General features: G+C 49.0%; 1 protein-coding gene across 1 annotated transcript in view; it reads right to left on the bottom strand.

The window, feature by feature from the left end:
• Positions 1 to 22,431, bottom strand: part of Cacna1s (calcium voltage-gated channel subunit alpha1 S) — a 66,047-nt gene that overhangs the window by 18,046 nt on the left and 25,570 nt on the right. Inside the window, exons 10-27 of the mRNA XM_055598074.1 lie at positions 21,506 to 21,666; positions 17,438 to 17,663; positions 16,394 to 16,601; positions 15,236 to 15,356; positions 14,011 to 14,125; positions 13,030 to 13,123; positions 12,285 to 12,354; positions 10,010 to 10,142; positions 9,113 to 9,242; positions 8,442 to 8,501; positions 6,771 to 6,877; positions 6,213 to 6,300; positions 5,882 to 5,989; positions 3,585 to 3,637; positions 3,176 to 3,322; positions 2,552 to 2,753; positions 2,246 to 2,404; positions 599 to 709 (exon numbers count right to left, since the gene is read on the bottom strand). Of these exons, the coding sequence (XP_055454049.1) occupies positions 599 to 709; positions 2,246 to 2,404; positions 2,552 to 2,753; positions 3,176 to 3,322; positions 3,585 to 3,637; positions 5,882 to 5,989; positions 6,213 to 6,300; positions 6,771 to 6,877; positions 8,442 to 8,501; positions 9,113 to 9,242; positions 10,010 to 10,142; positions 12,285 to 12,354; positions 13,030 to 13,123; positions 14,011 to 14,125; positions 15,236 to 15,356; positions 16,394 to 16,601; positions 17,438 to 17,663; positions 21,506 to 21,666 (2,293 nt within the window). The remainder of the gene's footprint in view (positions 1 to 598; positions 710 to 2,245; positions 2,405 to 2,551; positions 2,754 to 3,175; positions 3,323 to 3,584; positions 3,638 to 5,881; positions 5,990 to 6,212; positions 6,301 to 6,770; positions 6,878 to 8,441; positions 8,502 to 9,112; positions 9,243 to 10,009; positions 10,143 to 12,284; positions 12,355 to 13,029; positions 13,124 to 14,010; positions 14,126 to 15,235; positions 15,357 to 16,393; positions 16,602 to 17,437; positions 17,664 to 21,505; positions 21,667 to 22,431) is intronic.

The following is a 22,431-nucleotide window of genomic DNA, read 5'->3' as shown; positions in this document are numbered from 1 at the left end:
CTTTAGTACAGTTTCTTATGTTGTGGTGACCCCCAACCATAAAATTATTTTGTTGCTACTTCATAACTGTAATTGTGCTGCTGTTATGAATCTGATATGCAGGATAACTTATATGTGACCCCCAAAGGGGTTGTGACCCACAGGTTGAGAACTGTTGTTTTAGAGCATCAGTGGTAAGAAGGTTGTCAGGAGTTAAGTCTAGATGGAAATCTCTTTCACTCTAGAGCCCCATTTAAAACTTCTGCCCAGAGCTCAACAGAATAGAACTTGCTTGGACTGAGATGAGATTCTGGGAATAGATTTGAGAGCCTAAGAAACAAAACAAGATCCTCTCCTAGCTTGAGGCCTGTGCTTCAGAAGCAGAAAGGGAGGCAGGGAACGTGAACAGGTTCACGGACGCAGTGCCCAGCATCTGGGATGCCATCAGTCTATTCTGGTTTCAAGCAGTTTTGCTGGGCCCGCCTCTGATGGAAGGCATAGCAAAGGCATGAGCAGCCTGAGAGAAGAAGTCTAGGTTGCAGGACCTTGGGTAGAAGGAGCGAAAGGCTCTTCTCCCAGGTCACAACTCTTGCTCTGTCCCCGTGGCCCAGGCACTCACCCTGGGCTTGAATGCTATGAGCTTGAGGATCATCTCCAGGGTGAAGATGATGGTGAAGGCCACATTGAGAATGTCTGAGATGTGGTTCATCTGTTCTGACTGGTTGTAATGCTGAAGAGGCAACATGGGAGAGAGGTGGGTCAGGAGGGCCAGGCTTACCAGCTACAGATCATAAACCCAGATTCCTCCTCTCCATGGGCAGCCTCTCCTGTCCTTAGGCCCACGTCTCACCTGTTTTATCTCAGCAAGCCCGGAGATTAGCAATCCCCTGACTTCCACCAGATCTTAAGGATACCTTTCGTGCCCATTCCATCCCATAATAGGCAACAGCAGATGGGAGAGTGGAGGTTCAACACCCACGAGTGTGACCAAATATGGCTCAGGGCTGCAAATATTATTTATTGGTCTTGGGTGACCAAAACTGGCAGTCTCCTAGCTAGAGCTTTGCATGGTCATTATGGGATAGGACTAAAGAGAAGACCCTCAGTTCTGTGGTTGACATCACCACTGTTTAGTGGGAAAAAAAAGCTAGCTAGAATTTAGGATTCCAGTATCCTATATGCCAGCTGCTCTAGTGATGAGGATGGAGTGACCATTCAGTCAACAGCCTTGGTTTCTGTGACCACCTTTATGGACCACCCAAAACTCTCACTCTTTTTTTTTTAATTGGTGAAATCTCAGCATCTTCTACAGAAACTTTACAGGTAGGTGAGACAGGCCTGCTCTTCAGCAGTGCTGCCTATGTTTGCTTCCTGACTCAGCCCCAAAGAAACCATTGCTTCTAGCCCTCTACCTGACCATGGCCGGCAGCTCAGTGAGTCTCCCCGAATGACCCATGAACCTACAGGGCCTGGTCTTCTCATTGCGCTATTGTTTACATGTGAAATACCGCCCACAGGCTGGTGTGTTTGAACACACCAGTTCAGACTGCAATGGTTTGAGAGAAAGTAGATCACTGGGGTAGACCTTAAGGTTTATTGCTAAGGCTTGCTCCCCACCCCGTCTTTTCTTCCTGTTCTGCTGAGATGGAAGCAGCTGACACGTGTTCCCATCACCATGTAGCAGCCTGCCATTGGGCCTTTCCGCTCCAATCATAAGCCAAAATAAACTGCTCCTCCCTTAAGTGTTTCTTGTAAGGTGCTTGGTCACACTTATGAGAAAGTCAACTAATGTATACTGAATGTGTCTTGGGCTCCTAGGAGCACAGTGCCTAACTGTGAAGTTGAGTTACATAGGGCCAGATGTTTAATTAAACCATTATAGCAATGTTACCGACTATGATATTACCTATGAGAGGGAGACCTGTCTTGTGAGTCCTAACCTATTTTTCTTGGTGTTGGAAAGAAGTTTCCAGATTTGTAACAGTGAAGGGAAAACAGCGAGCATGTGTCCTGCTCCCTGTACATCTCCCTTGCCTGCAGCAGCCATCTCCTGTTTGAAGAATTGCCATCCCATCTATCTGGAGAATTGAATTAGCGCCTTAACAAATGAGCCAGAAGGGACAGGCTGGGATCCGTTCATTCCTGTATCCTTCAGCTGCCTTGCAGGTATTCTAGAGACAAGCACTGGGATAAACAGGGCACTTCTCCATGTCCCTGCCTTGCCCAGGCCCCAGGTCTTAGTCTGGCAGGTCCCTCGTCTCCTTACCTGCATGCCTAGGCAGATGGTGTTGAGCATGATGAGAGCAAACATCAGGTATTCAAAGTAGGAGGAAGTGACGACGTACCATACCTGATACTGGTATGGGTTTTTGGGGATGTAACACCTCAGTGGGCGGGCCTTCAGGGCATACTGTACACATTGGCGCTAGGACACAAAAGAACAGGACAGGTCAGCACCAGTGAGATGTGCTTCAGGTTGGAGATAAATGAGGTACACAGACCAGGGCTGGACCTCAATGGGGGCTCTCTCCACAGGCCTGTGGGTCTCTGCTTCCCGTCTCTAGCTTGGTACCTGGTTCTTGTCCAGCTCACAGTTCTTATACTCAGTCTCCCCCTGCTCCTGGAAGGTGACAATGACAAAGCCCACAAAGATGTTCATCATGAAGAAGGCAATGAGGATGATGTAGATGATGAAGAAAATAGCCATCTCCACTCGGTTATTGTAGACGGGACCTGTGTCCTCCTCATTTGCATCAATGGCCTTGTACAGTAGCCTTGGAGTGGGCAGAGAGGAGGGGGTAAGTAGGGCTGGGCTAAAGAGACCAAGAGCCATGCCAGGAACATGGACATTATTTCACTGCCCGTGGGAACTTTCTGAGAAGCCAAGCAGTGGGAGAGAAGGCAGAACTAGTTTAGGGAAGGCTAGAACCCACCCTGCCATGGTCCTGCCTCTCATGGGGCATCTCAGCTATCCTCAGTCAACCATGAGGACTCCATTGTGGGTAGAGAAGCATGCATTTGTAAGGTTGGGGGGGCTGGGCATATTTTGTCAAAGTTCTCTGGGCAGGCTCACTTAGAGTAGCATGAATCAATGAGTTTGTTGAGCACTGCCACAGGCTGGTGTGGTAGAGTGGGGGCTGCTGGTTTCTTGGCACCACCCTAATTGTGCCCATACTGGACCCCGGGTCTTACTCACTGAGGCCAACCCTCAAAGGTGGAGACTGTGAAGAGTGACATCATAGCTGAGAGCACATTGTCAAAGTGGAAGTCATTGTGTATCCACTGGCGGGGACGCAGCTCTATCTGCGTGGGGTCTCCATCCTTGTATATGTAGTAGTAGCCCCTGACACAGAGAGGCCCAGTCACTCCCAGTGTGGCTGGGACACCTCAACCCCACCCACATCCCCTGAGCCCTGTGTAGTGACTGTGCCACAGAAATGACGGTCCATTTCTAGGACAGAAAGGAAGGATGCTGCTGGGTTTTCCCTCCCCACAGCTACCGAAGGCCTGGACTTCTATAAATTGGTACCCAGTCCCCATCCTGAAGGTCACTGTGCTCCTCATATGAGCCTCCCATATCCCTTAGCTGGCAAAACCTGCTGTACCTGCACTCCGCTTCAGTCATCTTGGATAAGTCATTGCAGCTGGAGAACTTTCCCTGCACCCAGGGGGAAAGAGGAGGGGTGGAGATGTGGTCATAGAAATAAGGTAGTAAAGCGGGCTCTGTGGGTGCTTGTTTGCAGGGAAAAGGGAAGGCAGGCTGTCTGGAGGGAGGAGACTTTCACTTTCTTAGTCTGAGGGCAAGGGTATCATCAGCCATTCTCACACTCCTCAGCTGCTTCCCACCCAGCCTGGCTGCTGCCTTAGATGGGCATTTGTGGAGTGGCCAAGGCTGGACCAGAAGATGTGAATATACCCAGCTCTGCTCCTTTGACAACGGTGGCCACAGTAGCTCCACAGGAAGGGCTTGCCCCACTCTTACCTTTCTTCTTTTGGCCCTAAGGAAACAAGAGCCATCCAGATGGACCCTCCTGATAGGGCTCTAAGAAATTTGTCCTCAGAGTTAGAAAGCACAGCCTGGACAAGGTCCGATCTCCCCAAAACTGTCTTCGGCAAGAGCACATTCCCCCTTAGTCTTTACCACATACTGCCCACCTACAAAAGCTTTTGTTTGAAAAAAAGAGTTGTGGGGGGCCTGAGAGATGGCTCATCAGTTAAGAGCATTAGCTGCTCTTCCAGAGGCCCCTGGTTCAATTCTCAGCACCCACATGGCAGCTCACAACTGTCTGGTCTGTAACTCAAATTCCAGGGCATCTGACTCCCTCACACAGGCATATATGTATGCCAAATGCCAAATGTACATAAAAAATAAATGAATAAAAACTCATTTATGTTATACAAATATGTTTTAAAAAACAAGAAAGGAAAGAAGAGTTGTATGCAAGGTCACCCCAAGACTAAGTTAGGCTTGAAGTGCATGAATTCTGGTCCAGCTCCTTGGAAGGCCCAGAGAGGGGAGTGCCTCAGTCAAGGGACCTGGCTGCCACATCTCCAGGGCGTCATTTGCTCAGGGCACTCCTTTAAGGTTGCCAGAGCAGAGGGTGGAGATGAGGGAAGAGACCCTGGAGGAGAAGCAGAGATCGTACCCAGCTGGCACTAGGTAGGATTCTGGGTACTAGAAACCAGCATCCAAGTAATTTTACGAAGAAAGCAATACCGTAAAAAGTGTATGCGACACGCTTCAAAGGAAAGATGTGATGTAAATGGCAGGTTGTGCCAGGAGTGCTTCTAGCTGCAGGATGGGCAGACCTCGAGGGCTTTGGATGAAACTAGAGCACAGGTGTGAAATGTTGGAGAATGATTGCTCTTGCATAAAGAGGACATGGGACCAAAGAAAAGGTGGATCCTCATTGGTTGCTTCGGGGCGTGTGCTAGTGGGGTCCCTGCATGTCAGGCCCTGGATCTGGTGCCTTGGTGAGAGCTAAGTAATACAGTCTCTTCCCTTGGTGATTCTAGGGCAGCAGGGCAACAGATGAGGAGGCTTTGGGGAAGGTGGCTTCCCTTTGCAGTGTCCAGCTGATTGATAGGGTGTCCAGGGCAGCGGCCAACAGGACCCTTTCTTCTGAGGGACCTTGAGAGGCCAGGTACTGACCCCTTTCCTCAAAGCCTGTACCCTGTCCATAAGAAGGATCATGGATTTGCCTTTGAGTCCCTCAGTCCTAGCCAAGGTCCTGGCCCATCTACAGAGAAAGTGATTCTTACATGCTGGTTGAATGAATAATAGTGAAACGACACCACTGCCTGTCTAAGGCTGCCCGAGGTTATGTCAACATGAATGGAGTCATGATAGGAAGTAGCACACTCTCCTTTCATTCAATTTCAGTGTCTTGTAGAAGACATAAGAGCCCGAGGCACCCAGAAATCAAAATTCTGTGGGAGGAGGTTCCAAGGGAGAAAGCGAGTAGCTGTGTCCTCGCAGGGGGTTATCAGTAGGATAAGGCCAACTGTGGATGAGCAATGAAGATTGCCCCTGCAGATGTCTGGGATGCCAGACATCCCAGCCAGGACCATGGATTGCAGAGCCTAGCTACAGCAAAGAGGGTGGTTGGGCTAGGGGTGCTAGAGACAAATCTGATGGAGTAGAGTGGAGGTTGGCAAGTGGGTGAGAGGAAAGGTAAGAGTGGACACAATGGCCAGGGTGGCCAGAGATTCAGAGGCTAGCAACCGGAACCACTTAGCACACGGGATATGGGTGGTTTCTGGTTTTGAAACCATAGACTCAGGGTCATTTGCTTTCACAGTTTGGGGTTCTCTTGCTTGGGAAGATGTGGCTGGCTTTTGTCAAGACCCTCAAGCTGGCCCAGGTGGGGAAGGAAGGGCTGCTGGGCAGGTGGGGCCTCACCTTGAAAAGCTGGACTCCAATGCAGGCAAATATGAACTGCAGGAGGGTGGTGACCAGCACGATGTTCCCGATGGTGCGGATGGCCACAAACACGCACTGCACCACGTGCTGGAGAGGCAGGAGCAGGTGCTGAGTGCGGGGCTCGCCCCACCGCACCCCACCATCCTGTCCTGGGAATGCTGGGAATTCAAGACTCTGCTTCCTTGTAGAGGTAGGCCCATGGGGAAAACTGGCTGGCGTGCCTCATTCTCACCATCAGAAATGGACAAGATAAGCACCTGAGCACTCGAGGACCTGGAACCAGGACTGCAGACCCCGCCCCTTCTCTCACCTTCAACCCTTTGGCTCTGTTTATGGCTCGGAGTGGCCGTAGCACCCTCAGAACCCTCAAGATCTTCACCACAGAGATGGCGCTGGACCTGCAGGAAGCGAGTTGCTGTGGGGCCTAGAGCAGTGTGCTCCAGTCAGGGGGCTACAGCCAGGAGCTTCATCACCTCCTACCTAGAGTTTCTCACATGTGGCCTCCCTGACCCCAGGGTAAAGCTGTCCCCTTACCATTGTGTATGGTCTCCTTGGTTTATTTCCTCTCTGTGGATATAGACCCTATCTCTTTCATCAGACTAGAGATGGCCTTCAGCTGGGACTTACTCCCCATTCTAGGGACCTGGCTGCCTTCTCCTCTTTGCCTCCCTTCCTGCTCTACAAGATTAAGATCTGAACATTGCCACTTTAGCCCAGCTGAAGACCACCCAAGGATGTTCCTAACCACAGCCTCAAGCCTCCCTTATATTTCATCCAGGAGCCCAGCCATCCACAGGGTGGGGACTCTTGCTCTGAGGCACAGGCACAGAGCACCCGTGCACAGGAACTGGGTACCGCCACTGCTTACTCGAGGCCCATGGAGATGAGTGACACAGCCACCACCAGCAGGTCCAGGATGTTGAAGTAGTTTCTGCAGAAGGAGCCTTTGTGCAGGAAGGCTCCGTAGGTGGTCATCTAGGAGAGAGGCCACATGTGGAGCGAGCAGCTGGAGGAGCAGGTGTGCCTGTCCTAGACAAGGCGGCTCCTCTGGGTCTGCTCGGGAGAGTGCCTGCTGTGGCAGAGAGTGTCGTGTTACTCAACTTCCTGTTGTAGCCCAAGGGTGCTTCCTTGGTTCTCTGCTTCAGACAGACCCTGGGCACTCTCAGAGCACCTGTGCCAGTCTCTAGTCTTAGAGGAGAGATCCTTCTCTCCAGATGTTTTCCTGGGCCTCAGCTTCCTTTCCTTCCTAGGAGCGGGAGGCCTGGCCCTCTTCCCTCCTGAGGGGCAAGCTAGAAGCCCTCCCACAACTCATACTCACTACCTCATAGTCACTACCTTGCTTGGTATCAAGGTCTAACTCTAACAACCCATTTCTGAAATCCTCCTTGGCCTCTGCACAGCTGCCTTTTCCCTCTGCTCCACCATCAATGGCTAAAGATCTGAAAAGGGAGCACTCCTTCCTCTGCTCTGGTCAATATACACAGTGGCTGACTCCTCTTCTATTGGAAGAGATAAAGGCCTATGGCTCTGGGTTCCAGTCAGATATGGAGCCTCCCCCTGCTCTTCAGAGTCTGCTACTATGATAGCCTGAACCCAGTGTGCCCACCTCAGAGAAGGCAAATAGGGCTGTGTTGCAAAAGGCTAAACCAGGACAATGCTCCTTTCTTTAGATAAGAGCGATTTGCTTTCTGTCTTAGTTGATAATCAGGGACCCCTTTTATTCACTATGTATGTCAAGATGATCTTAAGCTGCTGATCTTCCTGCCTTTACTTCTGGACTGAACAGGTCCCCAGCATATACCACTGGCATGCTTGTATGTGGTGCTGGGAATCCAAGCCAGCTCTTTATGTGCACTAAGCAAATACTCTTATCAATGGGCCTGCATCCTGGGCCCATGTGAGATTAAACTTTTAACAGATTTTTCAAAATCTGGGAAATCCTCATATATATAAAATTGTCCTTATGTGGCGGAGCAAGGTGTGGCATTGGAACCTCCCACCCCAAATGCCCAAAGAGGGCTTTTCAGGACCTGTAGCTTGCTTCTTCAAACAACTAGACTCCATATCACATGGCCAAGATACTTACAAACTGTAGCAAGTGCAGTAAAGCCAGTATACAAGGCTACTAAACTCTCTCCCCAATGGTCACTTCTTTGAGAACTCTGGGAGGACCAGAGTACTTGCCAGGTACTTGGAGTAAGGGTCTAAGGGAAAATCCCAACTTCCAGGCCCACTTTTAGGTTGATTGTGTCTTCGGTGTAGAAGACCTGTGCTCTTCTGGGAGGTGGCAGCCACAGGTGGGTCATCTCTCTTTCCAGCCTTCCATTCAGTCACCTGCTCCCTTGCCTTGATCCCCTTTGTCTAGGAGCTGAGGCCCTGTGTGGTCTCCTGGATCCAATTTCCTACCATTATTCATCTCTGTCTTCTTTCTTTCCCATTCCTTAGTGGTGTCCCCAGGTGAATCACTGTGTGTCAATTGGAGCCACTTTGCCCAGAGAAACTGATATCCAGAGATATCAGTCCTGTAGTCTTCACTCACCTTAAGGACAATTTCCACAGTGAAAACAGCAGTGAACACATAATCAAAATACTCAAGGATCTGGAGATGGGACAAAGCAGAGGCAACCAGTGAGAGAATTGGCAAAGCAATGGTTTCACCACAACCATCATCACTATCCCCACCATCATTTTCACTATCATCGTTACCATGACAACCACTACTACTACCACCAACACAATTCCCATACCACAGTCATTACCATAACTACCACCACCATCACCATGACTGCTACCATCATCGTCACCACCACCGTTACCAGTAACATCACTACCTCATCACATCAGTATTGCCATCATTAACAATAATCCACTGCCAACGCTATGATCACCACCATCATGGCCATTACCATTGCTATCACTGCCACCACTAATATCACTACCATTATCACCATTAGTCTCACCACCCTTGCCATCACCACTACGGCAACTACCACCATTATAATCGCCAGCACTGGTGCTATTCAGGGCAGGCAGTCAGATCCAGCCTGTCTTGCCTCCGCTATGGCAGCGCTGTTCAGAAACTGCAGCGGGAAGTTCTGGCCCTCCAGAAACTTCAGCTCTAAGAAACTCTGCTGCCTGTGGCCACACAGAAGCTATAACTGGGACTCCTAGTGTGGTGGCTGTTGAACCAGCTAAAGGGGCTACTGTCACCTGATTCCTCATGGAGTCGGCCCGGATGGGGTCCTCAGCGGCCAGTGCAGCACTACTGAGCAGGATGAAGAGCAGGATAAAGTTGGTGAACCAGGTGGCATTGACAATGCGGTGACATAGGACACGGATCCTGGTGGGGCAGGTTGGGAGGATGGAAGCTGTGAGGTGCAGGAAGTTCAGGCTTCACTAACTTCTGTCCTATAGAGGGACACTTCATCCACTTGCTGTCCCCCCAACAGTCAGGGAGGAAGTATAGCCTTGTAGCTGCATGAGCCCCTGACGAGACATGCAGGACCCAGCCTCCACCTTCCTCCTTTAGTCTTAGTCATAACACCCAACTAAGCCCTTCCATCACCTATCCCTTCAATCAGCACCCACCATCATGAGGATTCCTCAGCCAAGAATGGGAGAGGCTGATCTCCTTCCCCTGGGCAGAAGAAACTCCATGAAATCTGCTTATTCCAGAGCTGGAGATTAAAACGTTAATAAGAACTCCAGCTCTCCCCACACCTCTCCTTGCCCCGCCTGAAACTGCCCTTAAGAGGGGAACTAGCAATCACAGACCCTCTTAAGTGGAAGTAACTGATAAGACTTAAAAGCATTTTTTCTTCCAGAAATATTAGCATTTTGTTCATGTTAAAGGTACTTTAATTTTGTATGTGCTAGGTATTGAAACCAGAGCCTCATCCATGTTAGGCAAACTCTCTGTCATGAAGCTACACACCCAGTTCACTGCTAGCATTTTAGACAGAGCACAAGACCATAATCTAAAGGAATGGCCTGTGCCCAAGGTAACCAAAGACAGGGAGAATCAAGAGTCAAACTCTCCAGGGATGGAAGCCACTGTCTTTGAGAGCCTCATCAGCTACCCCACATGGCTGCCAAAGCACTTCCTACTTATTGGTGGGGCTGAAGATGAAGAAGGAGCTGGCCTCTGGAATCGGCACTGCTTTCTCTTTCAGTTGCAACTCAGCTAGGGGGCGTGGTCGGGGGCTCACTGGGATTTCAGGCTCATCTTCTTCATCGTCCCCTGTGGGGAGAGGGAAAGAAATAAGGGTTTCCCCAAACTTCATCAGGTCTCTGGCTTCTGTGCTCAGAACCCTCCTAAGCACCTCTGAAGCAAAGGCTCGTTTGGGACAAGAGGCATTAGCAAAGTATAGCCTGGTCCTTCCCCTTTTGGTGCATAGTGCAGAATCTAGTGCAGAAGTCCCAAAAACCTTCTGTGAGTTGGGCCAGGAGCAAGGTTAAGGAGTGCAGTTGCTACATCGTCTGTCTCAGGGATAGACTCACAACATCTTCAACGGTAGCTGGTTGCGACAGTCTCTAGGCCTGGTTCTGCCACTACCTCATGGAGCATCAGACAAGTCTGTGTCCTTTCTTAAGTTCTCCTTCTCAATTGTAAAATTGACCAAGGAGAATAGGGTTGTGGGAAAACAGAGTTTGAGGTTCCATCCTGGGTTAAGGTTCTAAAAACAGTATATTCAAAGAACTTTTAGCATTAGCAGAATGGAGCCAACATCTCTTGAGCTGTGGCCAGGATCATAGCCACCGAAGTAAAGCAGAAGGCAGAGATATTCCAAGCATATGCCTAAAGTCATGTTCTGTTTGGTTCCCTCCACTGACAATGCCTCCTCCCCACCTTGTCAGCCTGGCTAAGACCCTCAGGGATGCCAAGAATGCCTGAATCTGCTCTCTCCACAGTGGCTACCTGTAGGTTCCTCAACCAACCCAAATCACATGCCCACTCCTTTGTGATCCTAAGAGGCCCCACCTCTTTCATAACATGGCACATCCATCTGCCTTTTAATTGCAGAAAGGGTTCATCCTTACTGTTTGCATCTTTGAAGCTCCCCTTAACTCTTCATTCCTTTGTCTATGTTTGTTTTGTTGATTTTATTGCACATATCTTTCCTCCCTCCCTCCCTCCCTCCCTCCTTCCGTACTGGGTATTGAACCGACAGTCTCATGTGTGGTAGGCAAGTGCTCTACCACTGACCTATATTCCCATGCCTCAGCCTCCAGGGGACTGGGATTATAGGATTGTGCATTAGGCACAGATTGCACAGAGAGTTTGCCATAAGCCACCGTGACTTATTTTTGGAAAGAGGTTAGATATAAATATATTTGGTGGCCTTGGTGAGACTGCTCTCCAACCCACATGCTTTCTACCTCCTGCTCTCATTTCTCTCTGGCCCTTTCCATTTCCCTTCATATCAGATTTTCTACAGCTGTCACCCTCCCACCCCCACGCCAGCCACGAGCATATGATTCTATATGATATCCAATAGTGGATAATCATTAGGTGACACAATTCCACCTGAAGTCTTCTCAATACTCATTCCCGCCAGATAATTAAAGAAATTCTGTCATCCTTACTTCCCACACTTCATTTTGCAAAATCATTTCGTGTGATCATTTGTTTGATTTGGGGAAGGCCTACTATGTGCCAAACATTGCCACTCATAGCACAGAAAGTCCAATTAGAGCTTAGCGACACAGAAGCAAACCAGCCGATTATCCACAATAAGAAGTAAGATGCTCAGAAGGACCCGTGAGGGAGCTGAGAGGGCTGAGAGCACTTGTGCCCCAGGCTTTTCCAAGAGGCCAGGCTGTGCTCATTCAGCCTGGCTCTGTGTCTGCCGTGCATCGTGCCCTTGGTCCAGGTGAGTAGGGTTCACGCAGCAGCCAGTGGCAACACGCACTCAGGAGATGCTGGCAGCTGGTCTATAACAGCTCTGCTTTACACACTCCACAATTCCCATGCTGCCTTTGTGGATTGTCACACAAGGCCAGCCTGGCAGTCACAGTTTTGTTTGAGATATAGGGTAGAGAGTGATTTATCCCATCACCATATGAATGAAAAGGCCTTTCTTCGGATACACCCCAGTGGGCAAAGAGGACACGTATGCCCACCAGCCCTGTGCTCTTTGAAAACTGGGCATTCAATACTGAAGTACATAGCTGGAGCTCAGTAAAAGTAAATCAAAGTGTGTGTGGAATATTATTTTTGCCCTGTATATTGCAAGGCAAAGAAGACGTCTCCAGGGTCCTGGCCTCCACGTGGAGAGGTGCTTGTAGGACACACACAAGAGACACCCACATAGAGAATTCAGCATCCGTACGTTGCCTCTTCACCAGCACCCTGCTCTAGCCCACGCTGGGGGATCCTTACCTGGGAAGTCTGCTGAAGGGTAGGGGTCTTTCACCTCATTCACGTTAGATTCAAACTCATCAATTTTCAGCTGTAGAAAGGAACAGTGATGGTAAAGCAAAAACTGATGCTTGGACTTGATGGGCACATTCTGGGGTGCTGTTGTTCAGTTTCCTGAATGTTCCTTACAATCTGAGAGGCAGGTAGTAGTGGGATCATTATAGATTACAAATAAGAAGTCAGGCTCAGCAAGGGACACAACTTGTCCAAACCTGTGCTGGGCAAAACCAAGGCTTTGGCCAGTCTGAGCTGCCCTGAGCTCCTCTGGCTCTTCACAGTAGACTTGAGCTCCCCAGGCCAAGCTGTCCATCCTCTCTGCAGCCCAGGACCCTTCTGGATCATGAACTCTCCCCTCACTCTCTACCATGGTGAGCAGGGCCAGGCTGCAACACGCAGGGCAGAGCTAGCAGGAGTGGAGAGCCAGGCTCTTAGTGGAACAGAGGGAGTGAGTATGTGGGTTGCCTTCTTGCTCTGTACAGGATTCTAAGGAAGTCTGGCTTCCAGGTTGAAGGACCTATGCCTCACCACACAGGAGTCCCTGGAAGAGGCACAGATGTTGGCTCTCCCCACTACAGAAGCAAAGGGGTATGTCTTCATTATCCTGTGTCTTCTCCCTATGCCCAAAGTACCCCGAGTGAGGTGGGGAGCTGTGGGAATCTCAGAGGCCCTACAGACAGCCTGTAAAATTCCCCATGCTAGACCTCACCTTGGCGGTGGTAGGGATGCCTTCACCCTTGGACTTCTGCTCCAGCTTCTTAGCCATTATGGACTTCTCTTCTTCTGACTTGTCTGGGAGCCCCCTAAAGTGAAAAACCAAGGAAATCCAATGCGGAAGCCAACAAGAACGGTTCCAGGGTTGCCAGCACCCTCAGAAAGATTCACACCAAGGGCTCAGGGGTATGCATGGAGGCAGGAGCAGCACTGGTCACCAGTGCTGGGAAGGGCAGTAGGCCTGGACAAGTTTCCTCTCTGTGGTAGAGGGTGTGATGCTGTACTCAGGCTAGATTCTCAGTGGTCATCCAGTCAGTGTTTGTCTCAGTGAATGACTGGAGAGTGGTTTTTGCACCTGTTTTATGTGGGATTCAGAATGCAACTGTGGCTTGTCTAAGACAGTTCCAATCCTGGAAATGTCTGGGGCCTTTGCTGGTCCTTCTTCCCCAGCTCTTTCTATCTTGCCTCCAAGAAATGAGCATCCCATTCCTGCAGAAAGGTGCATTCAAAGAAGCAGGCTCCAGACTAAAGTTCGGTTATCTAAACTAGGATTCTCCAACCCCAATAGCATTAGCATTGCCTGGAAACTGGCTAGAAATTCAAACCTTCATCCACCCTACTTGGGTCAGGCCTATGACGTGGACTCTACATTTCCCAAGACCTCCAGATGGTGCATTTGCAGCCTAAATTTGAGAAATACTATCTAGAAAACCTATCCTACATCTGCTCCCAGAGGCACCAGGTACAGAGAGATGTGACCAATATCATGCAGGTGGACGGATCTGCAGAGAACTGAGAAGTGAATGACTCCCCCGTGGAGCTGCACTGACTCAAGAGCAAGCCTGGCTTGGAGAAGCCTGCCCATAGAGCAGGTGCAATGTGGCCCCTGCTCATGTGGCTGAAGGAGGAACCCTGCCTACAGCCCAGAGGCCACAGTCCTGCATCCCAGCCCTCACCTAGACGGCACCGTACTTACTTAGACATCTTCCTGCGCTTTCTCTCCTCGGCCTTGGCCTTCTGGGCAGAAGTCAGACTCTCTGCCTCTGCCAGGTTGTCCACAGCGATAGCCAGGAAGACATTGAGCAGGATGTCTAAGGGTCAGCTAAGGAGCCCTGACTTGTGAGTGGAAGGCAGTTTCTGGGGCAGGAGTTTTGCCTGCCTTTGCGTTTTCAGGCCTTAATCCCCGGGAGGGCAGTTTTTTTTGCTGGAGCTACACCCCATTGAAGGGCATAGGCTCAGGAGCGTAGGCAAGTCCTCTGGGAAGTTTGTCTGCACAAAGCGGCCACGATGGCGCCCGAGTCACTGTAGCTTTTGAGTTTTATTCTTTTTCTGCCAGAACAGACCACTGCTCCCCAACAGGAATCCTTGGGAAACCCTGGGAGTGGGCAAAGCGAGGGACATTGACCTCAAAGAGCCAGGGCCCTTCAGGTGTCGTTAGCCTCTCTCTGCCCATCTGCTTCACTCTCCTGTCTACTTCTCTCACCTTTTGGCCTATCCTAACTTAATCTTCCTAGTTCCAGAGCTCAGACTGCTCCCTGATCAGAGCTTTGTGTGAACTTCAGTTGTCAACTTGCCCACCCGGGAAGAGGTAACCTCAATTTAGGAATCCCCCCCCATTGGACTTGCTTGTGGGTATAGCTGAGGGGCATTTTCTTAACTGCTAATTGATGTAGGAGGACCCAGCCCACACTGAACAAGTGGTCCTGAGTTATATAAAAAAGGTGTTTGAACAAGCCAGAGGGCTAGAGCCAGTAAGCAGCATTCTGCCAGTCTCTGCCTCAGTTCCCTGATTCCAGGTCCTTGCTTGAGTTCCTGCCTTGACTTCCCTTAATGATAGACCATGCTATGGAAGTATAAGCCAAATAAAACCTTTCCTTTTTCAAGTGGGAGGACACCTTGGCTCCTCCCTGCCTGCATCCAAGCTTCTGGACCAGGCTGTCCACCATCTCCACTGTTTCTGTTAAGCCCTGGGCTTCTTCCCAGTGCTCACCAACCTCACAACCAACTGCTCCCATTACTCTCCAACATTTCTGGTGGAAAGAATTGTACTGTTGCTGCAATTACCTTTCCTGTGTCCCATTCGCCACTCCATGAGCCTGGGAGCCAGAGGGACTGACTGCCTGGCACATGGGGAGCCCCGATTCTTCCTTCTAAGCCAACTCCCCCAAGTTCTTCTTTGCACCCTGGCCCAAAGTGGATACAGTTGCCACAAACGAAAAGGATGATGAAGTAGATGCACACGAGCACACCAGGGTAGGTTGGGCCTCCGTAGGCCATGATCCCGTTGTACATCACAGAGGTCCAGTCTTCACCCGTCAGGACCTAGGAGGAGGGTGCATGGGATGGGAGCATGTGTCATCCAAAGGGCCTTTGTCACCTGTCCATTCTCCCACTCCCCATGGTCCAGGTGACCACCCCTGACTGTCCTCATTGCTCCTTTTCCAGTGCTCTACAGTGTTATCAAGGTGTGGGTGGGCTTGGGGAGGACTGAATGCTCTTGGGGGAGGAGCACAAGACTGAAGGGCTGCCTGGAATGATTGGAAAAAGTCTTATCAAGCCTCTAGCCAGCCAACAAGTTTGATCATGGGACCACCACTCTGCTCTTAATCCCCAGGCTGAAGTGGACTGAACTCAGCCATGCCTCTGTTATCCAGGCTTCCAAAAATAGTACCTATGTCAAACCCCTTGAAAAGCACCATCCCTGGTCAGCCAGGGAGGTAGTGAATGGAAGAAAGGCAGGATGAAGTCATCTGTGGGAATGACTCATTGTCCCCTACCACTCCTGTCGATATGGCGTGGTGGGGTGGCCTGTGAGATACTGGTGACATGGAAAGGAACATTTCCATGTTCTACACTAAGAAAAGCACGGTAGGTGTTCTATCTGTGGGCACCTGGGAGGTGGCTCTAGAGCCTGTGGCTCTGGAGGTTGCTCCCTGAACCACGGCCATGAGTGGCTTCTGGTAAACAGGTAGCCCTTTGCCTCTAGTGTGAGAACTGGGTCTCAGATGCCTGTGCCGTTCCCAGCTTGCAGAGGGAGCATTCACCTTGTCTGACTTTGCCCTAGAGAGGTGTGCAGCACACCTCTGACTCCTGATCTGCCTCAAGTATTTCATCTACTGCTCTAGCATTTCTGCCAGGCACCAAAAGAGACCAAAAGAAACCAGACAGACTAGGCATTATTAGATATAGCTCCAAAGAAAGACACGAGTCTTATAGTAGTGCAATGGTCCAAAGTACAGGCGATGGGAAGAGGGAAGGCTGTTGAATTCAGCTGACAGGCCAGAGAAGGCTTCCTGGCAGATGTTGAAGTAGGATTCAGAAATCTCCCAGGACAAGGACTTCACAGATAGAACACCTACCTGGAATACACTGATGAGGGCCTGGGGGAAGTTGTCAAAGTTGCTGCGCCGTACTTCCGTGTCTTCAAAGTCATATCTACCTCCAAAGAGCTGCATGCCCAGCAGGGCAAAGATGACGATGAAAAGAAAGAGTAGCAGCAGCAGGGAGGCGATGGAGCGGATGGAGTTAAGCAGTGAGGCCACCAGGTTGCTCAGCGACGTCCAGTACCTGAGAAAGAGAAGCAGCAGGGTGGGGAGTAGACAGCCTTTCTCACCGGTGCTCCCAAACACAGGAGGGATGAGGTGATGGCTCAAGACTGGGGACATAATGAAAAGGGCATCCTGCGTCTGAATCACTGATCCACGGTGCATGCCTGTTGCTGAATGTCTCTCTACCCTCGTTCCCATTCCACACTCCTCAGCAGAGCTGAGGATGAACTTCTGTCCTCACTATTAACATGTGGTAAAAGTAAAGATCTGTGCTCATGGCAGGGCTGGGCAAATACTTGAGAACACAGTAGAACCCCTTCATCTGTGCTTTCGGTTGTCTGGAGACTGTAGAAGACAGCATTATATCGTATAAATGCAGTACTGTGATATATTTTCAGAAAGACCATAGTCACAGAAATTGTTACAAGATATTACAATTGTTGCAATTTTCTGTGTGTGTTAATGTTTAGGAAAAGGCATGGTATATTTAGGGCACCCACTGGGATCTTGACAAATCCCCACAGAGCAGAAGAAGCACAAATGAAATCACTCCCTTCTCTCCCTGTATGATCCCCTTTCTTTCCTGTTTCCACTCCTCAAGAATTTCTTTCCTTCTCTTCCTTCCACCTTTCAGGGCTTCCCTTTTCTCCTTTCTTCCTCTTCCCCACTCCTTCCTTTCTCTTACCCTAGTCTAGATGATGGTGAGACAAAAGAGGGAATGATCATCAAGTGGTGTGAGTGGGATTTCTTTTCCCCGGAGACAGTTATTTAAAGAGAAAGCAGAGGCTTGGGCCAGGCCAAGAACACTTGGTCATCCCCTGAGCATCAGACCCTGGAGGGCCGAGCTGCACTCACTTGGTGATCTTGAAGAGCCTGAGAAGGCGGATGCAGCGGAGCACTGAGATGCCCAGGGGTGTCATGGCTCCCGACTCCACCAGCAGAATCTCCAGGATGCCACTGCACACCACGAAGCAGTCGAAGCGGTTGAAGATGGACATGAAGTACTGGCGCAGGCCCAGGCCGTACATCTTCATCAGCATTTCGATGGTGAAGAGGGCCAGCAGCACGCGGTTGGCAACATCTGCAGAGGGAGTGGGGCCTGAGTATTGCTCCCTCCCCTCTTCATCCTCTAAGCCTCTGTCCCAGCTGAGTCTCTACCAGCACGCTCCCTATCTTACCAGGGCACTGAGTCTTTTTAATTTTCAAGACCTAGGAAGGGCCAGCAAGATGGCTGCAAAGTCTGATGACCTGAAGCCATATGGTGGAAGCAGGGAATAGAATTGTTCTCTGGCCTGCACACGCACACGCACACGCACACGCACATGCACACACACACTCAAATAGAAAGAAAGAAAGAAAGAAAGAAAGAAAGAAAGAAAGAAAGAAAGAAAGAAAGAAAGAAAAGTATAAAAAAAGTATAAAACAACCTGGTAAATTTGGCCATCAAAAAAACCTAAATCTGTATTTCCAACAGGCTAATCTGTGCCATATTTAACAGGAAGAAAGTTGTATAAGTTTATGAAGGTTCGCTGGCCCTTCCTCATTAAACAGTCTTTTTTTCCTGGTAGAGGATGGTTTCACTAAAACTGCTCTTGTGAGCATTCACTGGGCCCATCTGGAATGCCCACCAGAAGCAGCTTTTGTCTTCCTTAGCTATTTTACCCCTTTCAAACGCTCGTTTACCCAGCTCCCTCTAGGGTCAATTCCACGTTGCCAAAGCCAGCAGACATGCACTCTCATGTACTTGCTTTCCTCATAATTCTGTTCATCATCTGCTTGCTGTCCCCCCACCACCTTGGCTTCTGTGACACCACGTTCTTCTGCTCTTCCATTCGCCCCGTGTTCTCCTAATCCCCTCTGAACTGCGTTCTTTACCAAGTCACTGGATGCTAGACTTGAGCCACACACTATCCCTGTCTGTTGATGCTCTACTGTCACAGATCCATTGCTGCTCTTGCCAAGGACTCACCTTTAAATCTTCACTAGAGACCAAGCCTCTCTATTGCAATCCAGACCCATTTTTTTTTTATCAGCTTCTTTGACACTGCCATTAGAATATCTCAAAGGCACCTTCAATTCATTATGTCCAGTACTGCAAGGGTAGATCTTGCCTGTCAGCCCACACCTGCCAAAACTACCTGCAACTGACTTTCTTTGCCATATTAGAAAGTGGAACCGCCACCATCTGTCTATTTGTTTATTTGTCTATTTGTTTAGGAACCCCCAAATTCACCACCTGATGTGTGGTGTTCTATCTTCACATCAGTTCACTAACACTGTGGTAATGTGTAGCACATTCAAGGGGCTCTCAAAAAGACTGGCTGCAATGAGTGAAAAAATGAATGGGTGCATGCATGCATCTGAATGGCAGCTTTGTCTTCATTCATTTTAAACTTAGTCTCTTCTGTAGTGTCTCATTAGGCCATGATCCTGCTCAGTTCACTCAAATTCACCAAACTGGCGACTCTTTTTCAGAGTAACTTGGTTCCTTATTTGATTTGTACTTTTTCCCCCTTAGGAGCTTATCAGTGGAGATGTCCTTTCCCTCAGGGATTCATATGCCTTGGCATGAGGAAATTCCACAAAGACTACTTGTGTTTGCTTCTCTTGGACTCCCTTCAGGATTCACATTTGGCTTTAATTGGTTTTTATGGTTCTGTTTACTATCCTTGCACTGTGAAAAGTTCAGCAAATTGGACCCCTTATCTACACAGGAAATAGGTTGACATTTCCTTCCTTCCTTCCTTCCTTCCTTCCTTCCTTCCTTCCTTCCTTCCTTCCTTCCTTCCTTCCTTCCTGGCTGTCTGTCTTTCCTTCTTTCTTTCTTTCTTTCCCTTCTTTCTTACTTTCTTTTTCTTTCTTTCATTTCTTTCTTTCTCTTTCTCTCTTCTTTTTTTCTCTTTCTTTTTCTTTCTTTCTCTTTCATTCTTTTCTTTCATTTCATTTCATTTCTTTCTTTCTTTCTCTCTTCTTTCTTTCTTTTTCTTTTTCTTTCTCTCTCTCTCTCTTTCCCTCCCTCCCTCCCTTCCTTCCTTCCTTCCTTCCTTCCTTCCTTCCTTCCTTCCTTCCTTCCTTCCTTCCTTCACTGGACTCACTTTGCAGACCAGGCTGGCCTTAAACTCACAGAGATCTGCATGCCTCTGCCTCCTTAAGTGCTGGGATTACAGGTATGTGCCTGGCTTTGGAGTTTAAATTTTCATTGGTGACATGTTTCCTCTCTCCCAGCACCCCCAGCAGAGGAAACTTCCAGACTCCTTGCCTGTCCTAACGGACAATGAGATTTTAGACACTCCTTACATGGAAGTAGCCATCCAGGCCCTGGCTCCAGGCTGGCTTTTGCTCCTCACCTTACACAGGCTCAGGGTCCTGTCTCTGGTCCCTGCTGGGCGTGAAGACCTCGTTACCAAATCTAGGAGTTTAGATCTAGGTCTAAAATGTCTCTGTAAGTGAGCTCATGAGCTCCCTGTCGTCACCACTCAGAGAACTTCTTGTGATTTATTATGGTTTGAGTGTGCAATGTTCCCCCACATGTGTGTGTTTGAACGGTTGGTCCTCATCTGGTGGCACTGTTTTGGAAGCTTGTCATATCTTTAAGAGGCGGAACTTCACGGGAGGAAGTGGGTCACTGGGGGCGGGCCCTGGAGTTTATGGCTCTGCTTTCTCTCCATTCTTGATTCCAGACTGTAGGCACTTTGTGACTATCCACCTCATGATCCTGCTTCCGTGCCTTTCCGGTTAGAATGGGCTGGATCCTCCTTAAGGGTGAGCCAGAGCAGACTCTCCCTTCCTTGAGTTATTTTTCGGGTATCTATCATAGCAAAGAGGAAACTAACCAATATATCATTCCAATACATTGGAATCATAACCCACGCCACACTGCTGTTTGCAGTGGGAAGGGCATCCAGCTGCTGAGTCTGGTTCTTCTTTTTCTTGACTGGTTCTTGGTCACAGTCCAGAGCTCTGTAGAGGGTGGGTCATCTACTTCAAGGATGAGGCTGACCCATTCATCTTCTAGCAAGGCTGAGTCATTCAGAGCCTCAACTCTGGTCATACTGTGTCCATGCCTATATTTTCATTGGCTTCCCTGTACCCAGAGGTTAAACCCAAAGCATCATGACAGTATACAAGGACCCGTATGAGCACATACAACTCCTGTGGTCCACATAGAAAGCTCTGTAGATCCCTTAATTCATCAGACTATTCCATGTGCTGGCACACATTGCGTCTTCTGAAGGAGTCGCTGCCAACCTTTGACCAGCTGGGATTTATCTCTTTGTCGTTTAGATTTGTGGGCCATCAGCATCTCCTCTTGTAACCTTTCCCTTACCATCTTACATTTACTCTTTCATTGCCTTTCCTGGGTGGGCTGGAAGCCATTAACATCCAACTTGTTCTATGGATAAGATCATGGATAAGCATGATCCTTAAAGTAACTAGCAATGAATTAGCTCTGTTTATAGTTCTTTTCCTGTGTTTTACATGTAGTAAAACCACTGCATAGTTGGTAAAAAGTTACTATGTATATTAATTACTAAATATATTAATTTCTTTATATATACATATAGTAAGATTTGAACTTGAATACTTGGAGCTCTTAATTATTGACAGTCTATGTGCAATGATATATAATTGAATACTTTGCCTAGATATCTGGGGAAGCAACTAAAAATTGTCCTATGTATCATTGACACTACCCTAGGTCAGAACATTGCCAGGATTAAAAAGTTGGGCATGCCACCTTGCCTTTGGAAGGTTCTATTTTCCCACTGTGAAAGGAAGCAGCTGGGCCAATGGTCCAACATCAGCAGAACACAGTTTCTTGAAGGTGATGTCAGCTTCGTTGACCTCTGCACTCCCTGCAGCACCCTTGGCAGGAGCTTCACACCCAAGCGCTCATTCCTGGCTTCAGCCCTGCTGACTCACCTTGCAAATGGGTCAGCCAGAGTGGCTGGTTATGGTGCTCTGAGGCAATAGACAGGGTGTTGAGGGCAACAATCAGGATCACCAGCCAATAGAAGACCTTGGATTTCACGAGGTCATGACACTTCCAGCGGAAGACACGATTCCACTGCCTCCAGTGCCGACTGTAGGAGGATAGGGATCCATTACTTTTAGTGACACTCTAGCCATGGCATCTCATCACTTACCCTCCTCTTCGGGCATGCAAGAGGAGTGAAGGCCATGGGGCTGGGCCAACTTACTGGCTTCTTACTAGCAAAGTTTGCCTTTCAAATGAGAATGATAACAATGCTGATCTCACTGGAATTGAATGAGACAATGCAAACAAAATGCTTAGCATGGCATCTGACAGAGACACAGACGAGGAGCACCACGCATTTCAATTTCCGTTAAAGAACACTGTGGTGCCAATTCTACCTATTCTTAAAGGAAGTTTTACTAACTCAAAGACGATTTCCAGATGGGTGTGTAGCAAAGATGTTCCACAGTTAGCACAGCCCTTTTGGTGAGTGACCTCACAGCCCTTACTAAAGGTTAGGCTCATCTACTCTTGACCCAGCAATTCTACTTCTAGAATTCTACTTGGAATGCTACATGGTCTATCAGGAGAAATGGGTTTAATAGAAAATGGTATATCTACACCTTGGGACATTTTATAGCCAAAGTTGTTCTGAAAAAGTGTGTGTGTGTTGGTGAGGGGGGGGAGTTGCTGGAGAACTGGCTCAGAACTTAAGAGATCTGGCTGCTCTTCCAGAGAATCCAGTTCAGTTCTCAGCAGCCACGTGGTGTCTCACAACCATCTGTAACTCCAGGGGACTCTGATGCTCTCGTCTGGCCTCTGTGGGCACCAGGTGTGCATGTGGCGCACAGACATGCCTGCAGGTGAAACA

The sequence above is a fragment of the Psammomys obesus genome, unplaced genomic scaffold (genome assembly GCF_907164565.1).
Source record: "Psammomys obesus unplaced genomic scaffold, mPsaObe1.curated_primary_1811, whole genome shotgun sequence".
NCBI classification, from domain to species: Eukaryota; Metazoa; Chordata; class Mammalia; order Rodentia; family Muridae; genus Psammomys; species Psammomys obesus.
Note: the sequence above shows the minus strand (reverse complement) of the source record. Positions and strands in the feature narration are given on the sequence as shown.